Source organism: Pteropus medius, unplaced genomic scaffold, assembly GCF_902729225.1.
Source record: "Pteropus medius unplaced genomic scaffold, Ma_sr-lr_union100, whole genome shotgun sequence".
Classification (NCBI taxonomy): Eukaryota; Metazoa; Chordata; class Mammalia; order Chiroptera; family Pteropodidae; genus Pteropus; species Pteropus medius.
The window spans coordinates 289,180-308,274 of record NW_024341756.1 but is presented as its reverse complement, the minus strand read 5'-3'; the positions used below and the strand labels follow the sequence as shown (position 1 = coordinate 308,274).

Here is a 19,095-nt window from a genome sequence, read left to right as displayed (position 1 = left end):
TTTGTATTACTAAAAGTTTAATAGAATTAATTCTCTTCCTTATATATGCAAACAAGAAATTGAGGAAACATGGGCCAAAAGTTAACAAGAGGAGGAGGAGTATTAAAGGTCCAGCTACAGCAGATAGGAGGGTTGTTAGCCATGGCGACCAATAAAACATCCTATGAAACCAGTTATCTGATTTTAGTCTTTCTTTTTCCCTGGCATCTAAATTTCTCTGTACTAGTAGAAGCTTTCTCTAATTATTCCAGAGTTACTGGCATAGAAGAAACAGGTTTCACCTAGAGCCATACATAATCCGTCTTGTTCTAAGAATAATAAATCTAAACCTCTTCTATTTTGGAGGACTACTTCTGCTAGTAAAATGACTTGAAGTTCCAGCCTGCTAAGCTCAGTTAAGTTTAGGGGAGTTCCTACCCCGACATAGTAAGGTGGTTTTGGGTTTAGGCACAATCGGCAATCTTGTCCTATGTCTGGGATGGTCTTATTTAAGACCTTGTGTATTGTCGTTAGCATAGTTATTAATGCTCCTTCTGTTTCTGGTTGTGGCTGGTCAAATGCCTGGAGATTAATAGCTGTTAGGCTACTACTTGGAGGGGCTAGAGCTGGAGTTGGAGTTGCTCTGGAAACAGAAGTTTTCTTAGGTGTAAGATTTTGGGGTAGTCCCAGAACTAAAAGTGGTTCATTGGGTCCTATAGGGTTAGCCTTCCTGGGAGGGTCCTTAACCTGTATAGTAAAATATAATCCTGAATCATACCCAGTTTTATATAATCTGATACCCCATGTCTGTCTTGTGAGCCAATAGTGTTGTCCCCCAGGGCTACCAGTTTTGATGGTGATTATGATAGGATTGCAAGATCCAAGAGAGCATGTGGAGGGGCTTGGTCCTCTTATTAATCTAATATGATCATCATTTTGTTTTTTATAATTATCTATAATGGAGATAGTCTCTCAACCCCAGTTAGCACAAGAAAATTGGCCTTGTCCCTCACATCCGAGTCCCATATTACCTATGTGGCTAGATATCCCTGGGTAATATCCTTGAGGACAAATATAGAGTCCTATCTCTAAGAAGCTTTTCTCAGCCGATAATATGCCACAACCGGGTCCCTCCGTTGTAGCCTAAGTACACTCCTCTGCCTAGGAAGGATCTTGATCCAAGGTGGTGTCCAGCCGTTGCAATGGCGAGGGGATCTCTGGCAAGCTGGCACAAGTCTACTCGATCTCTGGAGTACCGTGGCTGGTGATGTTCTGGGCAATGATTTCACCAGTCTCGGTTACTATAAGCTCCTATACTCTAGGCCGGTGTATGTTTCTGTATGTCTGGGCTAAAGAGGAAAAAGGAAGAAACAGAGGATTAGATTTATGTACACTTGAGTCTCAGTCTTAAGGGCCCGTCTTCCTGAGCTGTCCACTCTCATGCTGCCTTCACGTGGGAGTGATGAATCCATGATGGGATGCCGCCCACTTTAACTGCAGTGGGTGTCGTCAGGTAGACAGTGAAGGGTCCTTTCCATTTGGGTTCTAGTCCCTTGGAAGTGAACTTCCAGATCCACACAGAGTCCCCAGGCTGAAACTAATGGGGAAGTCAGTCCCCCAGGGCTGAGTGGGCAGCACGAACACGGGACCAAATCTCCTTCTGTAAATTTTGAAGGGCCTGTAAAGACTTAAGTAAGGCAAGGTTACGTAGTTCTGCCTTTTTCTCATCTTCTATTTTAGGTACTAAAGGTGGGGGTTTTCCAAAGAAATTTTCAAATGGGGTGAATCCATTAATATCCGGAGTACATCTGGCTCGGAGAAGAGCGAAGGGGAGAAGTTCTACCCAGGTCCCACCAGTTTCTAATCCTAACTTGACTAATGTCTCTTTTAGAGTCCGATTTATTCACTCTACTTGGCCCGAACTTTGGGACCGGTAGGCGCAGTGAAGTTTCCATCGCAAATTTAGGTAGCTAGCCAATTGTTGTGAGTGATACCTTTGCTACAAAGGCTGGCTTGTCATTCGACCCTAAAGTTCCAGGGAGACCAAATCGAGGGAGAATTTCTTGTAGTAGTTTCTTAGTAACTACTAAGGCAGTCTCTTTCCTGATGGGGAAGACCTCTACCCATCCTGAAAAGGTGTCTATAAAAACAAGAAAATATTTGTAGCCCCCCACAGTCAGTGTTACCTCAGTGAACTCGACTTCCCAGTGGTTCCCCGGATAAGTTCCTCTTTCCCTATGCCTAGGTTCTTCTATCTTCTCCTTCTTTGGATTAACTTGAGCACAAGCTCGGCATCATGAGGTAATCTCCTCTGTAGTTCTCCCTTCTGACAAGTGAAAATAGGGGTCTAAGGCTTGGAGCATCTTAGTTCGCCCTAGGTGTGTGATCTGGTGTAGTTGGTGGAGGAGGGTCCTTCCAAGGGCTGGGAATCAAAGTAACTAAGGTTGTGAAAGACTTGTTCTCAGAAAATTATGTCATTGAAAAAAGAAATCAAAGAAAACACAAATAAATGGAAGCATATACCATGCTCATGGATGGGAAGAATCAACATCATTTAAATGGCTGTACTACCCAAGGCAATCTATAGATTCCATGCAATCCCTATCAAAATACCAATGGCATTTTTCAGAGAGCTAGAACAAATAATCCCAAAATTTATATGGAACCATAAAAGATCCCAAATAGCCATGGAAATCTTGAGAAAGAAGAACAAAGTTGGAGGTATCACACTACCTGATATCAAACAATACTACAAGGCTACAGTAATCAAAACAGCATGGTACTGGCATTAAAACATATACATTGATCAATGGGAAAGAATAGAGAGCCCAGAAATAAATCCACGCCTATACGCTCACTTAACATATGACAAAGGAGATAAGAATATACAATGGGTGAAGACAGTCTCTTCGATAAATGGTGTTGGGAAAATTGCAAAAAAATGGTGTTGGGAAAATTGCAAAAAAAAAAAAAAAAACTGGACTACTTTCTTCCACTATATACAAGAATAGACTCAAAATGGATTAAAGACTTAAATGTAAGACCCAAAACCATAAAACTTCTAGAAGAAAATATAGGCAATAAACTCTCTGATATTACTAACAGGAATTCCTTTTTGGATATATCTCTCCGGGCAAGGGAAACAAAAGAAAAAATAAACAAATGGGACTACCTCAAAGTAAAAAGTTTTTGTACAGCAAAGGAAACCATCAACAAAACAAAAAGACAGCCCACTGATTGGGAGAAGATATTCGCTAATGATATATCTGATAAGAGGTTAATATGCAAAATATATAAAGAACTAATACAACTCAACAACAGCAACAAAAAAAAACAAATTAAAAAATGTGTAGAAGACCTGAACAGATACTTCACCAAAAAGGAAGTACAGATGGCTAATAGACATATGAAAAAATGCTCAAGGTCACTAATTATCAGAGAACTACAAATTAAAACCACAATTAGATATCACCTGACACCTGTCAGAATGGCTATCATCAATAAATCAAAGAACAACAAGTGTTGGCGAGGATGTTGGAGAAAAGAGAACCCTCATATATTGTTGGTGGAATTGCAAATTGGTACAGCTGCTATGGAAAACAATCTGGAGGTTTCTCAAAAAATTAAAAATGTATCTACCCTTTAGTCCAGCAATTGCATTTCTAGGTATTTATCCAAAGAAAATCAAAATAATAATTCACAAAGATCTATGCACCCCAATATTTATGGCAGAAAATTTACAATAGCCAAGATATGGAAGCAACCTAAAATCCCATCAATAGATTATTGGATAAAGAGGTTATGGTTCATATGTACAATGGAATATTACTCAGCCATTAAAAAAATGAAATGCTACCATCTGCAATGACATGGATGGACCTAGAAGTTATTATATTGAGTGAAATAAGGTAGACAGAGAAAAAGAAATACCATACGATTTCACTTATATGTGGAATCTAAGGAACAAAAAGAAGAAACTCAACAAAAACAGACTCACAAATGTAGTAGACAATTTAGTGATGGACAGAGGGGAGAGGGTTTGGGAAGCTGGGAGAATGGGGTGAAGGGTTAAAGTACAAATTAGTAGTTGACAGATGGTCATGGGGATGGGAAGCACGGCATAGGGAATGCAGTTAGCATTAATATATTGGCAAGGTGGAAAACCAGAGGAGAGAAGGAGCAATTAGGGGAATCATTTTGTAAACTGTATAAGTGTTTAACTAATGTACTATATACTTGAGACTAATTAAAAAAACATAAGTGTTATTCATTTTCTGAGATCGAGTTGAAAAATATGATCTTTAAATTCTAACAGTAAATAGAAACCTGAAATTTGAAAATATGAGATGTGTATTGGTATTGTGGCATGGGTAAGGCTTTTTTAAGGAAATGTAAGTGAACATAAATTTCATTATCACAGTAGGTTAACTTGTTGAACAACTATAATACAGCAATATTAAGGTATCACAGCCAAAATAGAGCGATACATTAGATCTATATTGTCATAGGATCATTTATTTTGTCTTTGTTTTGAACTGTCTTTTGCAAGTTGGTATTCCTGTGAATCATAGCTAGAAGGGGAATTAGAATGAAAGCTAATGACTCTTCTCTTAAACATTTGAAGGCAACTGATGCATTCTATTTTACTTTGCCATTAATGTACGGAATATAATTAAGGGAAATTCAACAAGAAGCGTGAAAACTTGTCAGGATATTACTAAAACAATATAGATGTGAGTGTATTAGACCTAATCTGTAGTCTTTCTCCTCAGTTTCTCATATTTTCCTCATGAACACCTTTGTCTACTGGTTTTCTTGTGATTCCAATTACTCATTATTAACTCAATTGGACCCATTTCACACTCTGTGCTTTTCTTCCCACCTGAACCTAACACTCTTGTAAAATCTTCCACCTTCTATTGTTTCTTGAGTTTATATCTTCATCTCTATCCATTTTAAAGTTTTATTTGCAAGATGCTGAATAATTACATGTCTGCTTATTAATTGATTTTCTTCCTTTTTCCCATTTGTTTTCTCAAGCACACTAGGTAGAGAAAAAGTACTTTGATCCTGAGAGACTACTAAAACCAAAAGTGAAATATATAACAGGGCACTTATATCTTAGTCCAGTTCTATTAGAAACATGTTAAAATTCTTATGGTATATTCAATATTTTTATTTCTAGAAGACTGCAAAGCTCATGAGAGAAACTAAAGAAACCAAGGCAAATATATGTCCAAATTATATTCAATAAGAGAATACTGATTTTGCTTTAGGAAAACCATCTAATATGAGCACAAACTTTGTTCCTTCAAGAAAAATGCCCTATAAATATGACTTACATGGAATGAGGTTGAAAAATATTTCATTATCAATTGAAAGAAGCCTGATATGTTAAATGCATATGATAATTACTCAATATTAAACAGGAAAAGGCTTATACTAAGGAGAATTATTATAAAAATATCCAAATGAGAAAGCCCTTGGACATATTAATGGTATTATTTAAATTTGAGGGAATACTTTTAAACATAGTAATGGTGGAGAAGCCTTAGGACAATACTTTTACACAGGCAAATTCACACAGGAGAGAAACTCCATGAATATAATGGACATGAGTAAACCTTCTGTGAGACATCATCTCCCTTGAAATGTCATGTAAATGAAATAATATGAAACCAATCAAATTGAAAATAATTTCTGCCAGATGTCACATTTTACTCAACTTTGGAAAAATCAAAGAGGAAAGAGTCTATTCAAATGTGGTGAATGTGGGAAAACATTCAACCACAAGTCAAATCTCATAGTGCATTAGAGAACACAAACAAGGGAGAAATCCTATGAGTGTACTAAATGTGAAATATACTAACAGCAGAATCAACCCACATTGTCCATCTGAGAGTCCACACAGGGGAGAAATCTTATGAACGTAATTTATGTAGGAAAGCCTTCAATCACAAATCAGCCCTCACAGACTTCGTCAGCTCTCAAAGACATACAAGAATGAAATTGTACCTATGTACTAAATGTGGGAAGTCCTTTTACTGGAAATCATTCCTCACTCTACATAAGAGAACTTGCACAGGGGCAAAATCCTATGAATGTAATGAATGTGGGAAAACTTCTGCCAGAAGTCAGAAGTTTTCTTATTAAACATCAGAGAATTAACATACAGCAGAAACGCTGTGTGGCAGAAACTGCTTATGTTTTCCATACACCCATTTTCTTATTTTTGTAGGTATAGTACTAGTTAAAATTTTCTAGCCTTTCTTTCATCCACATGTAACCAAGTTATGGCTCAGAGTGTGGGTGCAAATGACATACATCATTTCCAAGCCTGTAAACAACTTCTCTTGAAATATTAACTACTTGCCACGTTTTTTTGCCTACCAAAGGGCAATGGTGATTCTTCCCAGAACAACTTGAGAGCTAGTCTTTAAAGATTACAGGTTTAAAAATTAGAAGAAACCAGGACTTCCTGAGCAGAGTCCTTCCTTCTCTACCATCACCCCTAAGTCTTTTTATGAAAAGAAAAATTTGTGTTGTGTCGAACCATTACATGTTTAGGTCTATTTGTTGCCATGGTATATCCTATCATCCCTTATCTCATACACTTTGGTAATCTAACAAAGATGTAATAAACATTGTAAGCCAGGGAATTCAGTGGAGGAGAAACCCCTGTCAATATCTTTCATTTTAATAAACTTTCATTAATAAGTCAAACATTGTGTAAATCAGAAATTTACAAGGGATAATCCCAAAACGTGAAATGAACATAGAAAAATTTCACAAAGAAGCACCATCTTATTGAATGTTAGATAATTGAGAGTGGAATAAAGCCTCGTAATCTTGCAAAACATTTCAAAATTTATGTACCAGAGAATATGTAATGAATGAAAATTGTCAGTTTAGGAAATGTGGCGGGAACTCTTCATGTAGTAATAATCTTAATATAGAAGCAAAGTTTTGGATGTAGTACCAAATATTTTATTAGTAATATAATATGGTATGTTTACTTACAGTCATGCTTGTCATGAAATATGTAGTTTTAAGGAAGGCACCAGTGAGCTGAATCATCAGAGTAGCCACATTAAATGTACATATGAATAGCCTCTGAGCTATTTCAGGATTATTATACATATGAGTATGCCCTTTAACAGCTATTTTGTGTATGCTTGAAGTTTGATTTAGACCCCAAAATAGTTATAGTGGAAATAATGCTCGCTAATCTAAATAACTTTTGTACTATGTACTAGGCTTTTCTACCTTAAATACTACTGTCTCATCATATGTTTACACCACAACATATATTTAAAAAGAAACTTTAAAAATACCATGTATAAAATACCATGTGTATAAAATACTATGTCATGAGTGTTCTCTACTCTTTGGTGGTATATATAAATGAACATAAACATTGTTACCAAACTGTTCTTTTAGTAAATGATCTAAACAATCATTAATAAAATCAAGATGTACTTAAAGTATCCAATGACCTGGCACACAGTTGTTTATCATGCATCTTCTAGACCCAATTTTTCAGGTTTTTTTTTAATCATGGAAAAATGTTTTATTTTGTCAAATGCTTTTTCTGTATCTATTATGCTTTAAATTTCATTCATTGAATTATTGAGCTCCAGAATTACTGTTTTGTTATTTTTTATGATTTCTATCACTTTGGTAAATAACTCATTTTTTATTAAATTTATTGGGATCACATTGGTTAATAAAATTATATGTTTCGAGTGTACAATTCAATAATACATCATCTGTATAGTGCATTGTGTGATCACCACCCAAAGTCAAATCTCCTTTTGTCACCATATATTTGATCCTCATTTCCCTTATCTACCTTCCTACTTTCCCTCTAGTGACGACTAAAGTCTGTGTCTGTAAGTTTTTATTTGTCTTGTTTGTTACTTCCAGTTTTATATCCAAATATGAGTGAAATCATATGGTTTTTAATTTTTTTCTGTCTGATTTATTTCACTTAGCATGATAACCTCCAGATCCATCCATGTTGTTGCATTGGTGGTATTTCTCCTTTTCTTATGTACTACATCTTTATCCAATCATCTATCGCAGAATACTTCAGTTGTTTCTATGTCTTAGCAAGGGAAGTAAAAGCAAAAATAAACGAATGGGACTATATCAAACTAAAAAGCTTCTGCACAGCTAAAGAAATCTTCAACAAGACAAAGAGGCAAACAACAGAATGAAAAAAGCTATTTACAAATAACACCTTTGATTAGGGGCTAATACCCATAATATAAAAAGAACTCATACAACTCAATAACAACAACAACAAAAACAGTCCAATTAAAAAATGAGCAGAGGATCTTAACAGACACTTCTCCCAAGAAGACATACAAATAGCCAACAGACATATGAGAAGATGTTCCACTTTACTAGCAATTAGGGATATGCAAATCAAAACCACAATGAGATAATCACCTCAAGCCTGTTAGAAGGGCTATTATCAACAGGACAAATAATAACAAGTGTTGGAGAGGTTGAGGGGAAAAAGGAACCCTCATACCCTGTTGGTGGGTATGTAAATTGGTACCGCCCCCAGGAGAAAACAGTATGGTGGTTCCTCAAAAATTAAGAATAGAATTATCATATGACTCAGCAATCTCTCTTCTGGATATCTACCCCCCCAAAATTGAAAACGTTTATCTGTTAAGATATATGCACTTTGATGTCGTTGCAGCTTATTCACTGCAAATAATTCATTTAGTTCATGTCATAGTCCTCCTGATTTCAATGAATTGTTTTTCTGAGTTTTCTTGTAGCTCCTTGGGTTTCTTCAAAACAGCTGTTTTGAATTAGTTCTATCACAAAATTCTATGCCTTTGTGCTTGATGTTTGGAGAATTATTGCTGTCATTCGGTAATATGTTTCCTTGAGTTTTCATATTTCTTGTAGTTTTACTTTGCTGATTTCGCACTTGAAGTAGCAGGCACTTCTTAAATTCTTTACTGTTTGCTTTCAAATGGGTTACACTTTTCTTTTGTGCTGTTATATTTGAGATTTTTTGTCTTTGTCTGGTTACACCTGCTCACTTTTCCTACTCCCTCTTGTGGCAGAATTATTATGTTTTTTTGTGTTCTTTGGTTTTTACCACTCACCAGGCTGGCTATTGGAAACCTCTCTCATTTTCTGGAAGATAGCACTATAGGTCAAGTTTGTGGTTTTTTCCTTACATCTGTCCCCATCCCCCAACCCCCGATACTATTCCATTAACTGGACCTGACCTTGCCACCAAGCCTGGGAAAAGGCACAGGAGCTGGCCACAGAGTGGTAGGAGGTGTGTGTTTAGCACTTGGGGTGTCAGGGGTGCCTGTGGACCCAGTGGGAATATCTTCATTGCGATAACTCCAGAAGTTTATGAATGGTGTTCCCACTGAAGTCCTGAGCACAGTCAGCAGGAACCAAGTCCCTTTAGTGCCCTTTGATATTTAATTTTTTTAAATCTTAAAACACCCCAATAAATCTAGTACCCCACTGACAGTGTACATAGTTCTTACAATATAATTGACTATATACCTTATGCTATACTTTATATCTCCATGACTATTTTGTAACTACCAATTTGTACTTCTTAATCTTTTCCCCCTTTTTCACTGCCTCCTCCCTACAAACCCCTCTCCTATCTGGTAAACTTCAAAAGATTCTCTGTATCTATGAGTTTGTTTCTGTTTTTGTTGTCGTTGTTGTTCTTGTTTAGTTTCTACATGTACATGAAATCATATGGAATTTGTCTTTCTCTATCTGACTTACTCTACTCAGCACAACACCCTCTAGGTACATTATGAAATATCTTTTTTGCATTTTTTACTTTCCATCTGTGTGTGTCTTTCAATCTGAAGTGAGTCTCTTGTAGGCAACCTATATAAAGGTCTTGTTTTCTTATCCATGTGGTCACCCTATCTTTTGATGGAACATTTAATTCTTTTTCATTGGAAGTGCTTGTTGATAGATATGTAGTTATTGCCATTTTTTTATTCATTTTTTTTGTATTTTTTGTTGTTTTTTTATTGTTAAATATTATTGTAGTGATATTGATCAACAAAATCCAATAACTTTCTAGTGTAGAATGCAACAATATATTACACACACACACACACACACACACACACACACATATATGTAATATATATATGCATTAAGTGTTCACCACCCATAGTTAGATTTTTTTCCATCACCACTCATTTGGCCCCTTTTATCCCTATCTCCCTACCGCCTCCCCCTTTTCTTCTAGTAACCACTAGTCCACTGTCTATGTCCATGAAGCTCTGTTTGTTTGTCATATTTGTTTGTTGCTTCTAGATTTATATCACACATGTGAGTGATAGCAAGTGATTTTCAACTTTTTCTGTTGGACTCATTTTGCTCAGCATGATTATCTCAAGATCCATCCAGGTTGTCACAAATGACAGTATTTCATTTCTTCTTATGAATGAGTAATATTCCATTGCATAGATGTACCACAACTTCTTTATCCAGTCATCTATTGTAGGACATTTTGGTTGCTTTCATGTCCTGGCCGCAATGAATAATGCTGCTATGAACATTGGTAAGTGTATATATCTTTTCGGATAAACATTTTCAAGTTTTGTGGGTAAATACCCAGTAGGATTGCTGGATCATATGGTAGTTCAATTTTTATTTTTTTGAGGAACCTCCATACTATTTTCCATAGTGGTTGTACCAATTTACATTCCCACCAGCAGTGTATGGGGGTTCCTTTTTTCCCACAACCTCTCTAACACTTGTTATTACTTGTCTGTTGATGATCGTCATTCTAACAGGAGTGAAATGGCATCTCATTGTGGTTTTGATTTGCATTTTCCAAACAGCTGGTGAAATTGAGCATCCTTTTATACGTCTGTTGGCCATTGGTATGTTTCTTTGGGGAAGTGTCTGTTTCTTTTGGGGAAGTGTCCATTTCTTAAATTGGATTATTTTTTATTGTTGAAGTCTATGAGTTCTTTGAATATTTGGATATTAGCTCCTTACTGGAAGCATTGTTTGAAAATATACTCTTCCATTTGGATGGTTGCCTCTTTACTTTATTGATGGTTTCTTTAGCTGTGCAGAAGCTTTTTAGTTTAATATAGTCTCATTCATTTATTTTTGCTTTTACTTCCCTTGCCTTTAGGGTCAAATTCATAAAATCCTCTTTAGGTCCAAGGTCCTTGAGTTTAGTTCCTATGGTTTCTTCTATGTATTTTATTGATTCCGGTCTTATATTCAGGTCCTTAATCCTTTGAGTTAATTTTGGTGTGTGGTGATAGACAAAAGTCTACTTTCATTCTTTTGCATATGGCTTTCAAATTTTCCCAGTACCATTTGTTAAAGAGACTCTCCCCTCTCCATTGTGTTTTTGGCTCCTTTGTCAAAAATTATTTACCTATATAAATGGGGGTTTTCTTCTGGACTTTCAGTTCTTTCCACTGGTCTGTGTGCCTGTTTTTCTGCCAAAACCATGCTGTTTTCATTATTGTCACTTTGTAGTATACTTTGAAGTCGGGCAGAGCCTTGTTCTTTTTTCTCATAATTGCCTTGGCTGTTCAGGTTCTTTTGTGCTTTCATATAAATCTGATGTTTTTGTTTTATTTCTTTAAAAATATTCCATTGGGATTTTGATAGGGATTTCCATTGCATTAAATCTGTATATGCTTTAGGTAATTAGGTCATTTTTACTATTTTGATTCTTCAAATCCAAGAACACAGAATATCCTTCCACTTCTTTGTGGCTTCTTCAATTTCTTTTAATAGAGTCTGATAGTTTTTTGTTTATAGGTCCTTCGCATGTTTTGTTAGGTTTATTCCTAGGCATTTTATTCTTTTTGTTGTAATTGCAAAAGGAATTTTTTTATTTCTTTTTTTTTGACAGAATATAGGAATGCTATGGATTTTTGAACATTAATTTTTTGTATTGAAACTTTACTGTATTTATTATTTCTAGTAGTATTTTAATGGAGTCTTTAGGGTTTTCTAAATAAGAGAATCCTGTCATCTGCAAATGGTGACAGTTTTACTTCTTCATTTCCTATTTGGATCCCTTTTATTTCTTTCTCTTGCCTGATTGCACTCGCTGGGACTTCCAATATTATATTGAATAATAGTGGTGATAGTGGACAGCCTTGTCTTGTTTCTGAGCTCAGAGAAAAAGTTTTTAGTTATGTATTATGTTAGCTGAGAGTTTATTGTATATGGCTTTTATTATGTTGAGGTACTTTCCTTCTATATCCATTTTATTAAGTTTTGATCATAAATGGATGCTGTATCATGTCAAAGGATATTTTACATCTATTGATATGATCTTATGATTTTTATTCTTTATTTCATTCATTTGGTGTAGCACATTAATCAATTTGCTTCTGTTAAACCATTCCTTTTCCCCTGGTGTATAATCTTTTTAATGTGTTGTTGTATTCGGATTGCTAGTAATTTATTTAGAATTTTTGCATCTGTGTTCATGAGAAGTATTTGTATATAGTTTTCTTTTTTCGTGTTATCCTTACCAGATTTTGGTATTAGGGTAATGTTGATCTCTTAAAATGAGTTGGGAAATATTGCCTCCTCTTAGTTTTTTTTTGGAAGAGTTTGAAAACAATAGGTTTTAAATCTTTTTTGAATGTTTGGTAGAGTTCACTGGTGAAACCATCTGGTGTGGGACTTTTACTTTTTGGTAGGTTTTTGATGATTGTTTCAATTTCCATACTGCTGATCAGTCTATTTAAATTTTTCAGTTCTTCATGGACGTGTCCATTTCTTCTTGGTTATTAAATTTGGTGTTACACAATTTTTCATAGTATCTTGTGTGATCTTTTGTATTTACAGATCAGTTATAACTCCTCTCTCATATCTGTTTTTGTTTATTTGTATCCTTCTCTTTTTTCTTTAGTGAGTCTAGTCAGGGGTTTGTCAGTTTTATTAATCTTCTCAAAGAACCAGCTCTTTGTTGCATTTATATTTTCTATTTTCTTTTGGTTCTCAATTTCATTTAATTCTGTTCTAATTTTAATTATTTACTTCCTTCTCCTGATTTTAGGCTTCATTTTGTTCTTCTTTTTATAGCTTTAGAAGATATAGTGTTAGATTGTTTACTTAGGCTAGTTCTCGTTTTTTGAGATAGGCCGGTAATGATATAAACTTTCTTTTTATTACCCCTCTTGCTGTGTCTCAAAAGTTTTGATATGTTGTACTTTCATTTTCATTTGTTTCTATGTATCTCTTGATCTTTTTATTTCTTCTATGACTCAGTCATTTTTCAGTAGCGTGTTGTTTAATCTCCATGTATTTGTGGTTTTTCGCACTTTCTTTTAGCAGTTGATCTCAGTTTCAAAGCATTGTGGTCAGAGAATATGCTTGGTATGATTTCAATCTTAAATTTTTTGAGGTTAGTTTTGTATTCCAATATATGGTCTATCCTTGAGAATGTTCCATGTGCACTAGAGAAGACTGTATAACTTGATGTTTTGGGGTGAAAGGCTCTTTAAATATAAGTTACGTCCAAGTGGTCTAATGCGTCATTTAAGGATGTTATTTCTTTATTGATTTTTCTCTTTGAATGATCTGTCCATATCCGACATTGGATATTTAGGTCCTCTATATAATAGCATTTTGGTCACTTTCTCCCTTTTGTTCTGTTAGTAATTGTTTTATGTATTTCAAAGCTCCCTAATTTCAAGCATAAATATTAATAAGTGTTATATTTTCTTGATGTATGGTTCCCTTTATCCTTCTGAAGTGTCCATCAATATCTCTCTTTACCTCTTTTATCTTGAAGTCTATTTCATCCAATATAAGTACAGCTACATCTACTTTTCTTTGGATACCATTTACTTGGATTATACTTTTTCACCCTTTCACTGAGTCTGTATTTGTCGCTGGAACTGAGATGTGTCTCTTGAAGGAAGCACGTGGTTGAGGTTTGTGTTTTGATCCAATCTGCAACTCTTTGCCTTTTTATTTGTGAGTTCAGTTCATTTATATTTAGGGTGATTATTGAAATATGAGGTTTTCCTATAGCCATTTTATCTTTTGTTTTCTGGTAGCTTGATGTTTCCCTTGTTTCCTTGTCCTTGTGTTTCTGTCATTTTAATTTGGTGGGGTTTTGTGGATTTGCCCTTTGATCCTTGTTTTATGTTATGTATCTCAATTCTGGATCATTGGTTTGTGGTTACCATTAAGATTAAGAAAAGGAGAATTGTATATATAAAGTAGTCCATTTTCTTCTGTGTGTGCTTTATCTCCACTCCCCTTTGTGAATTTGGAGCCTTGTTCCTTCCCCTTTTCTGTTATTGTTGTCTCAAACTGTTCCTATGTATGTTGAACATTCATTACTATCTTGCAATAGCAATTATCTTCTTAATGTTAAAGCTCATAATACTTTGTTTTTAACTATCCTGCTCTATCTGCCTGCTAATTGTCTTACTCATAGTTATGTATTTTTTTGTCACTTTGTTTCAGGTGGGCTGACCTCCTTCAGTATTTCCTGTAAAGCAGGTCTTGCAGTGGAGAATTCCCTCAACTTTTGTATGTCTGTAAAGGTCATATTTCTCCTTCATTTCCAAAGGAAAGTTTTGCTGGACATATTATTCTTGGCTAGTAATTCCTTTCATTTAATAGTTTGAATATTTTGTTCCACTCCTTTCTTGCTTGTAAAGATTGTGCTGAGAAGTCCCAAGATAATCTAATAGATTGTCCTTTATAGGCTTCTGTCTTCTTTTTCCTGGCTGCCTTAAGAATTCTTTCTTTGTCATTAATTTTTGACAATTTTAATATAATGTGTCTTGGAGAAGGCCTTTTTGGGTTGAGATAATTGGGTATTCTGTTAGCTTCTTGGATTTGAAGCTTCAGCTCATTCCCTAGGTTTGGGAAATCCTTGTCAACTATTTGTCTGAATATTCTCTTTGTTCTCTTCTCTTTCTTTTCCTCTGGTATACCCATTATTTTTATGTTGCTTTTCCTATGTTGCCAGCTAGTTCTTGTATTTCTTTTTCATTCTTTTCATTCTCTGATATCTCTCTCCTCTTCTGAGTCATTTCTAGATTTCTGTCTTTGATATCACTGATTCTCTCTTCCATCTGGTCAGCTCTTTTTCCAAAGCTTGCTATGTCACTCTTCATCTCTTTTAGTGTATTCTTCATCTCCAGAACTTCTATATGGTTCTTTTTTGGGCTTTTAATCTCCTTCCTAGTTACCTATAAGAGAGCTCCTATAAGACCGTCAGCTGATTTCTCAGCAGAAAACTTGCAGGCCAAAAGGTTTGGCACAAAATATTTAAAAGGATGAAAACCTATGATGTACAACCAAGATTACTGTACCCAGAAAAGCTAGCATTCAGAATCAAAGAACAGATAAAAAGCTTTTCAGTCAAGAAAAAGCTAAAGGAGTTCATCACCACCAATCCAGTATTATAGGAAATGTTGGAGGGACTTATTTAAGAAGAAAAAAATATGCGTCAAAAATATGAATAAAGAATGGCAATAATTACATATCTATCAACAAGTACTTCAGATGAGAAAGAATTAAATGCTTCAATCAAAAGATAGGGTGGCTGAATGGATAAAAATACAAGACCCTTATATAGGCTGCTTGCAAGAGATTCACTTCAGACTGAAAGACACACATAGATGGAAAATAAAGAGATGGAAAAAGTTTTATCATGATGGACCCAGAGGGTATTGTGCTGAGTAAAGTACAACAGAGAAAAAGAAATGCCATTTGATTTTGCACACATGTGGAATCTAACGGACAACAACAACAACAAGGAACAAATGCATAGATACAGAGAACATTTTGTGGGTTATCGGATGGGAGGGGTGTTGAAGGGTATAACACAGAAGCTCCAGGCCTAGAACCCACACCTTGGATAGTCCAGAAAAAACCACCAGGGAGGACCAGACCGGTGTGACATGCCGTTTATTACTCACGGGGTAGGGAAGTTTCAGCTGCAGCCAGAGGGAGCTGCAGAAAAAGCTACCTGGCTAAAGGCAAGCAATGTTTTTATGCACACAAGCAGAAGGAGGGGTAATTTCATTGGGGGAGGCGGATGAGAGTAAGATGTGCTGCTTGGTTACAGTAGCAGATAATGTTCATGGGAGCAGCAGAAAATGTTCTTGAGTGCCAGCACTGCCCAAAGCTCTTTGTGTAGCACCTTCCTTGTCTCCTGGCCAGGCAGCCAACAGCCTTCTGAGTATGTGGAGGGGCTACGTTCTGAATTAACTCCATGGTGGGGTGGGGGGTAGGTGAAAAAGGGGGAAGGGATTAAGAAGTACAAAATGGTAGTTACGAAACAATCATGGAGATATAAAGTATAGCATAAGGAATAGAGTTAATAATATTGTATTAACTGTACGGTGTCAGATAAGTAGAAGATTTATTGGGGTGATCGCTTTGTGAATTATATAGATGTCTAATCACTATGTTATATACCTGACGCTAATATAATATTGTATGCCAACTATAATTGAAAAATTAAAAAATATTTAATAAAAAAAGTGGTAAGAGAATTTGACTTTGAAAGGGTATCATGAGTGAGTTTTGGGGCAATGAGGAAATCAGTTCTGTAGGTGACTGTGGTGGTGTTTACATAAATCCATGCATTTGTAAAAATTCACAACTGCACCAAATAGAGTGAACTTTGGTGTATATAAATTAAAAAGTAAATTAAAAAATTTATATCTCAATAAATGACATCTTACATATTTTTACTTAAATATTTGAATTTCTTTTACCTCACAATGGTAATTTCCATACATACATTATTCATTTCCATTTTCTTTTTTATTATATTACTGCACAGTTCTGTAGCCCATTTTAAGTTTTCTATTTATTTAAAGATGTCCTTATTAATACATATTTTCTTTCAAATAATAAAAATATAATTTTCTGGTTTTATTTGCTTTGAACATATTTAAAACTAGAACCGAGTTGTTATTTTCTGTGTTAAAATGTATTAGGTTTTAAATTTATGGTTTCTATCTTTGGTGTCACGACTTCTCCATTTCAATGTATTTATTTCTTTAACTTAACGGTTTAAACATTTCAAATATTGAATCCACAATATTTGTGGATTGAATAGTATCTCGTGTAATCTACGGATTTAACCTTTATTCCAGATTGTTGAGAATGACTTGCTCTTTGGAGTACTCCATTCTTTCTGTCATTGTATAATAACTGCTAATTTACTATACGAGATTTAAAATAATACTCTTCATAAAACTCAGAAAATCAACAGTAATAAATGTTTAAATAAATGTCGAAAAATGCTCTTAATCATTGCTGTTGTATTTCCATTAAGCGGTTGCCAAATTATTTTGAATAACAAAGCAATTTATACATATCGATATTTCTTAGGCAATTTTTCTCCTTTTAAAAATGTTTCCTGGCTGTTAATTTAGAATTTTATTTATTCTGGATGACGTTAAGAATGCTTTTGTGAAGTACATATTGAAAATAAAAAAGTATACACAAAAATTTGAGATTCTTACTGGAATTTTGTCAGAATATTGATTTTTCTATGAAAGGTTCTACCTCCATTTACTCAAGTAATTTTGTCACAGAGGAAAAAATATGTTTATATAAATGAATAAAGATATCTTTTTTGTGTGTGAATTATATAGGCTTTTATAATTATATAGATTGTGCCTTTTCTGACTTATCTACAATTTCGTTTATTGCTTTAATGATATTGACGAACTAGCTTTCTTGTCCGCCCGCTCCAGAGAATATCTGTGATGGGGTCAGATATTATTTTATGTATTGCTAGGATCATTTCCTAGTAGTCAAAAAAAAGTAAAATTGACAGGCAGGTTCCCTTTCTTTGACAGCTGTTTCTAAACAGCACACTGGCAGCACATAGAACTCAGTTGTAACCCTTAACTTTGCGGGGAGTCCATGAAGGAACCACGGCTTTCGCTTGCTTTTGGAACTCAGACGCGCGCCCCGCCCCAAATTTCCCACATGCTACGTAAGGTGGCACCTCTCCGCCAATCTAGAAACGCTAGTAGCAAACACCAGAGGAAAAAGTAGTTCTGTAGTATAGTGCAGATAGTGCTCTGCTCCGTGTGCAGGTCTTCTGCGCATGCCTAGTTCCGCCTTCTGCCTCTATGCACTTCCGCCTTTTATTTCTGTTTTTCTCAGGCTTCTCGTGGAAGGTGGTTCTGAGGTCGCGAGTGTATGCTCTTTTCTGCGGTCCGTGTCACATGACAAGGGAGCGGCGGGTGAGCCCTGGCGGGTAGGAGGAGGGCCCGGGAAGGCTCGTGCGGCTGTAGGGGAGGCGATCAGTGTCCAGTGGTGGGGAGGAGCGCTCCAGACCCTTGGGACGGCGGAGTGCGGGCGTGTCAGTCAAGCCTAGGATCTGGAATCCGCACGTGACCAGCCTCTGCACGGAGCACGGTCCGTGAGGCCAGGTCCTCGGGCCGCAGGAGAAGGGCATGTGCTCTTGCGTTACGATTGCACCTAGTCTGTGGGGAGGAGGCGCGTGTGTGACGTATTACTTGTGTGGCGTGGTATGGGAAGAAGGAGTGGCCAGGAATGGCTGATTCAGTTATCACTCCAGACACCGTTCCCTTGATTCTCTGATTTTTTTGGGGGGGTAGGGGGGACGGGCTGGTTAGGTGCTATCCGATCTCGTCCATCAACGTATCTTGTTATATGCTATTGCTCTTTCCTGATTTGCCCTAGCATTCAGGAAGCAGTTTCAGGGATCATCTAGTTTGTCTCATTTGCTAGAAAAAAAAATTGTTTTTCTTCTGAAGGTTAGTGATTTATGCAGGACGACAGGTTTGTCAGTGATGAAGACTGAAAAGTTAAGATCTCTCGACTCCTGGGCAAGTACTGCCTACTTTTCCGCACAAGTAAAAGCATGTTGCGTGTAAAAGAACTTTTTGAGAAATCGCAGTGAAGTTAAAGAAATTAAAACAGACCTTTCCTTAAAGCACTGCTTTTTATAGCTTTCTTTGGAGTCAATAACTAAAGGTTTAGTAACGTTAGGAAAATTGATAAACAGCGTAGCGCTCAGTATTTTTTACAACAGTTTTTTGGTGAGGAGTTAATATTCCTTCATTAGGTGTGTTATTTGTTTTAATCAGTCTT

General features: G+C 35.9%; 1 protein-coding gene across 1 annotated transcript in view; it reads left to right on the top strand.

Moving 5' to 3' along the window:
• The first annotated feature begins 18,154 nt into the window (after positions 1 to 18,154).
• The window catches only part of ZNF33B (zinc finger protein 33B), a 44,463-nt gene continuing 43,522 nt past the window's right edge, over positions 18,155 to 19,095 (top strand). The window contains 1 exon segment of the mRNA XM_039852555.1: positions 18,155 to 18,235. Coding sequence (XP_039708489.1) covers positions 18,204 to 18,235 — 32 coding nt within the window. The 5' untranslated portion in view covers positions 18,155 to 18,203.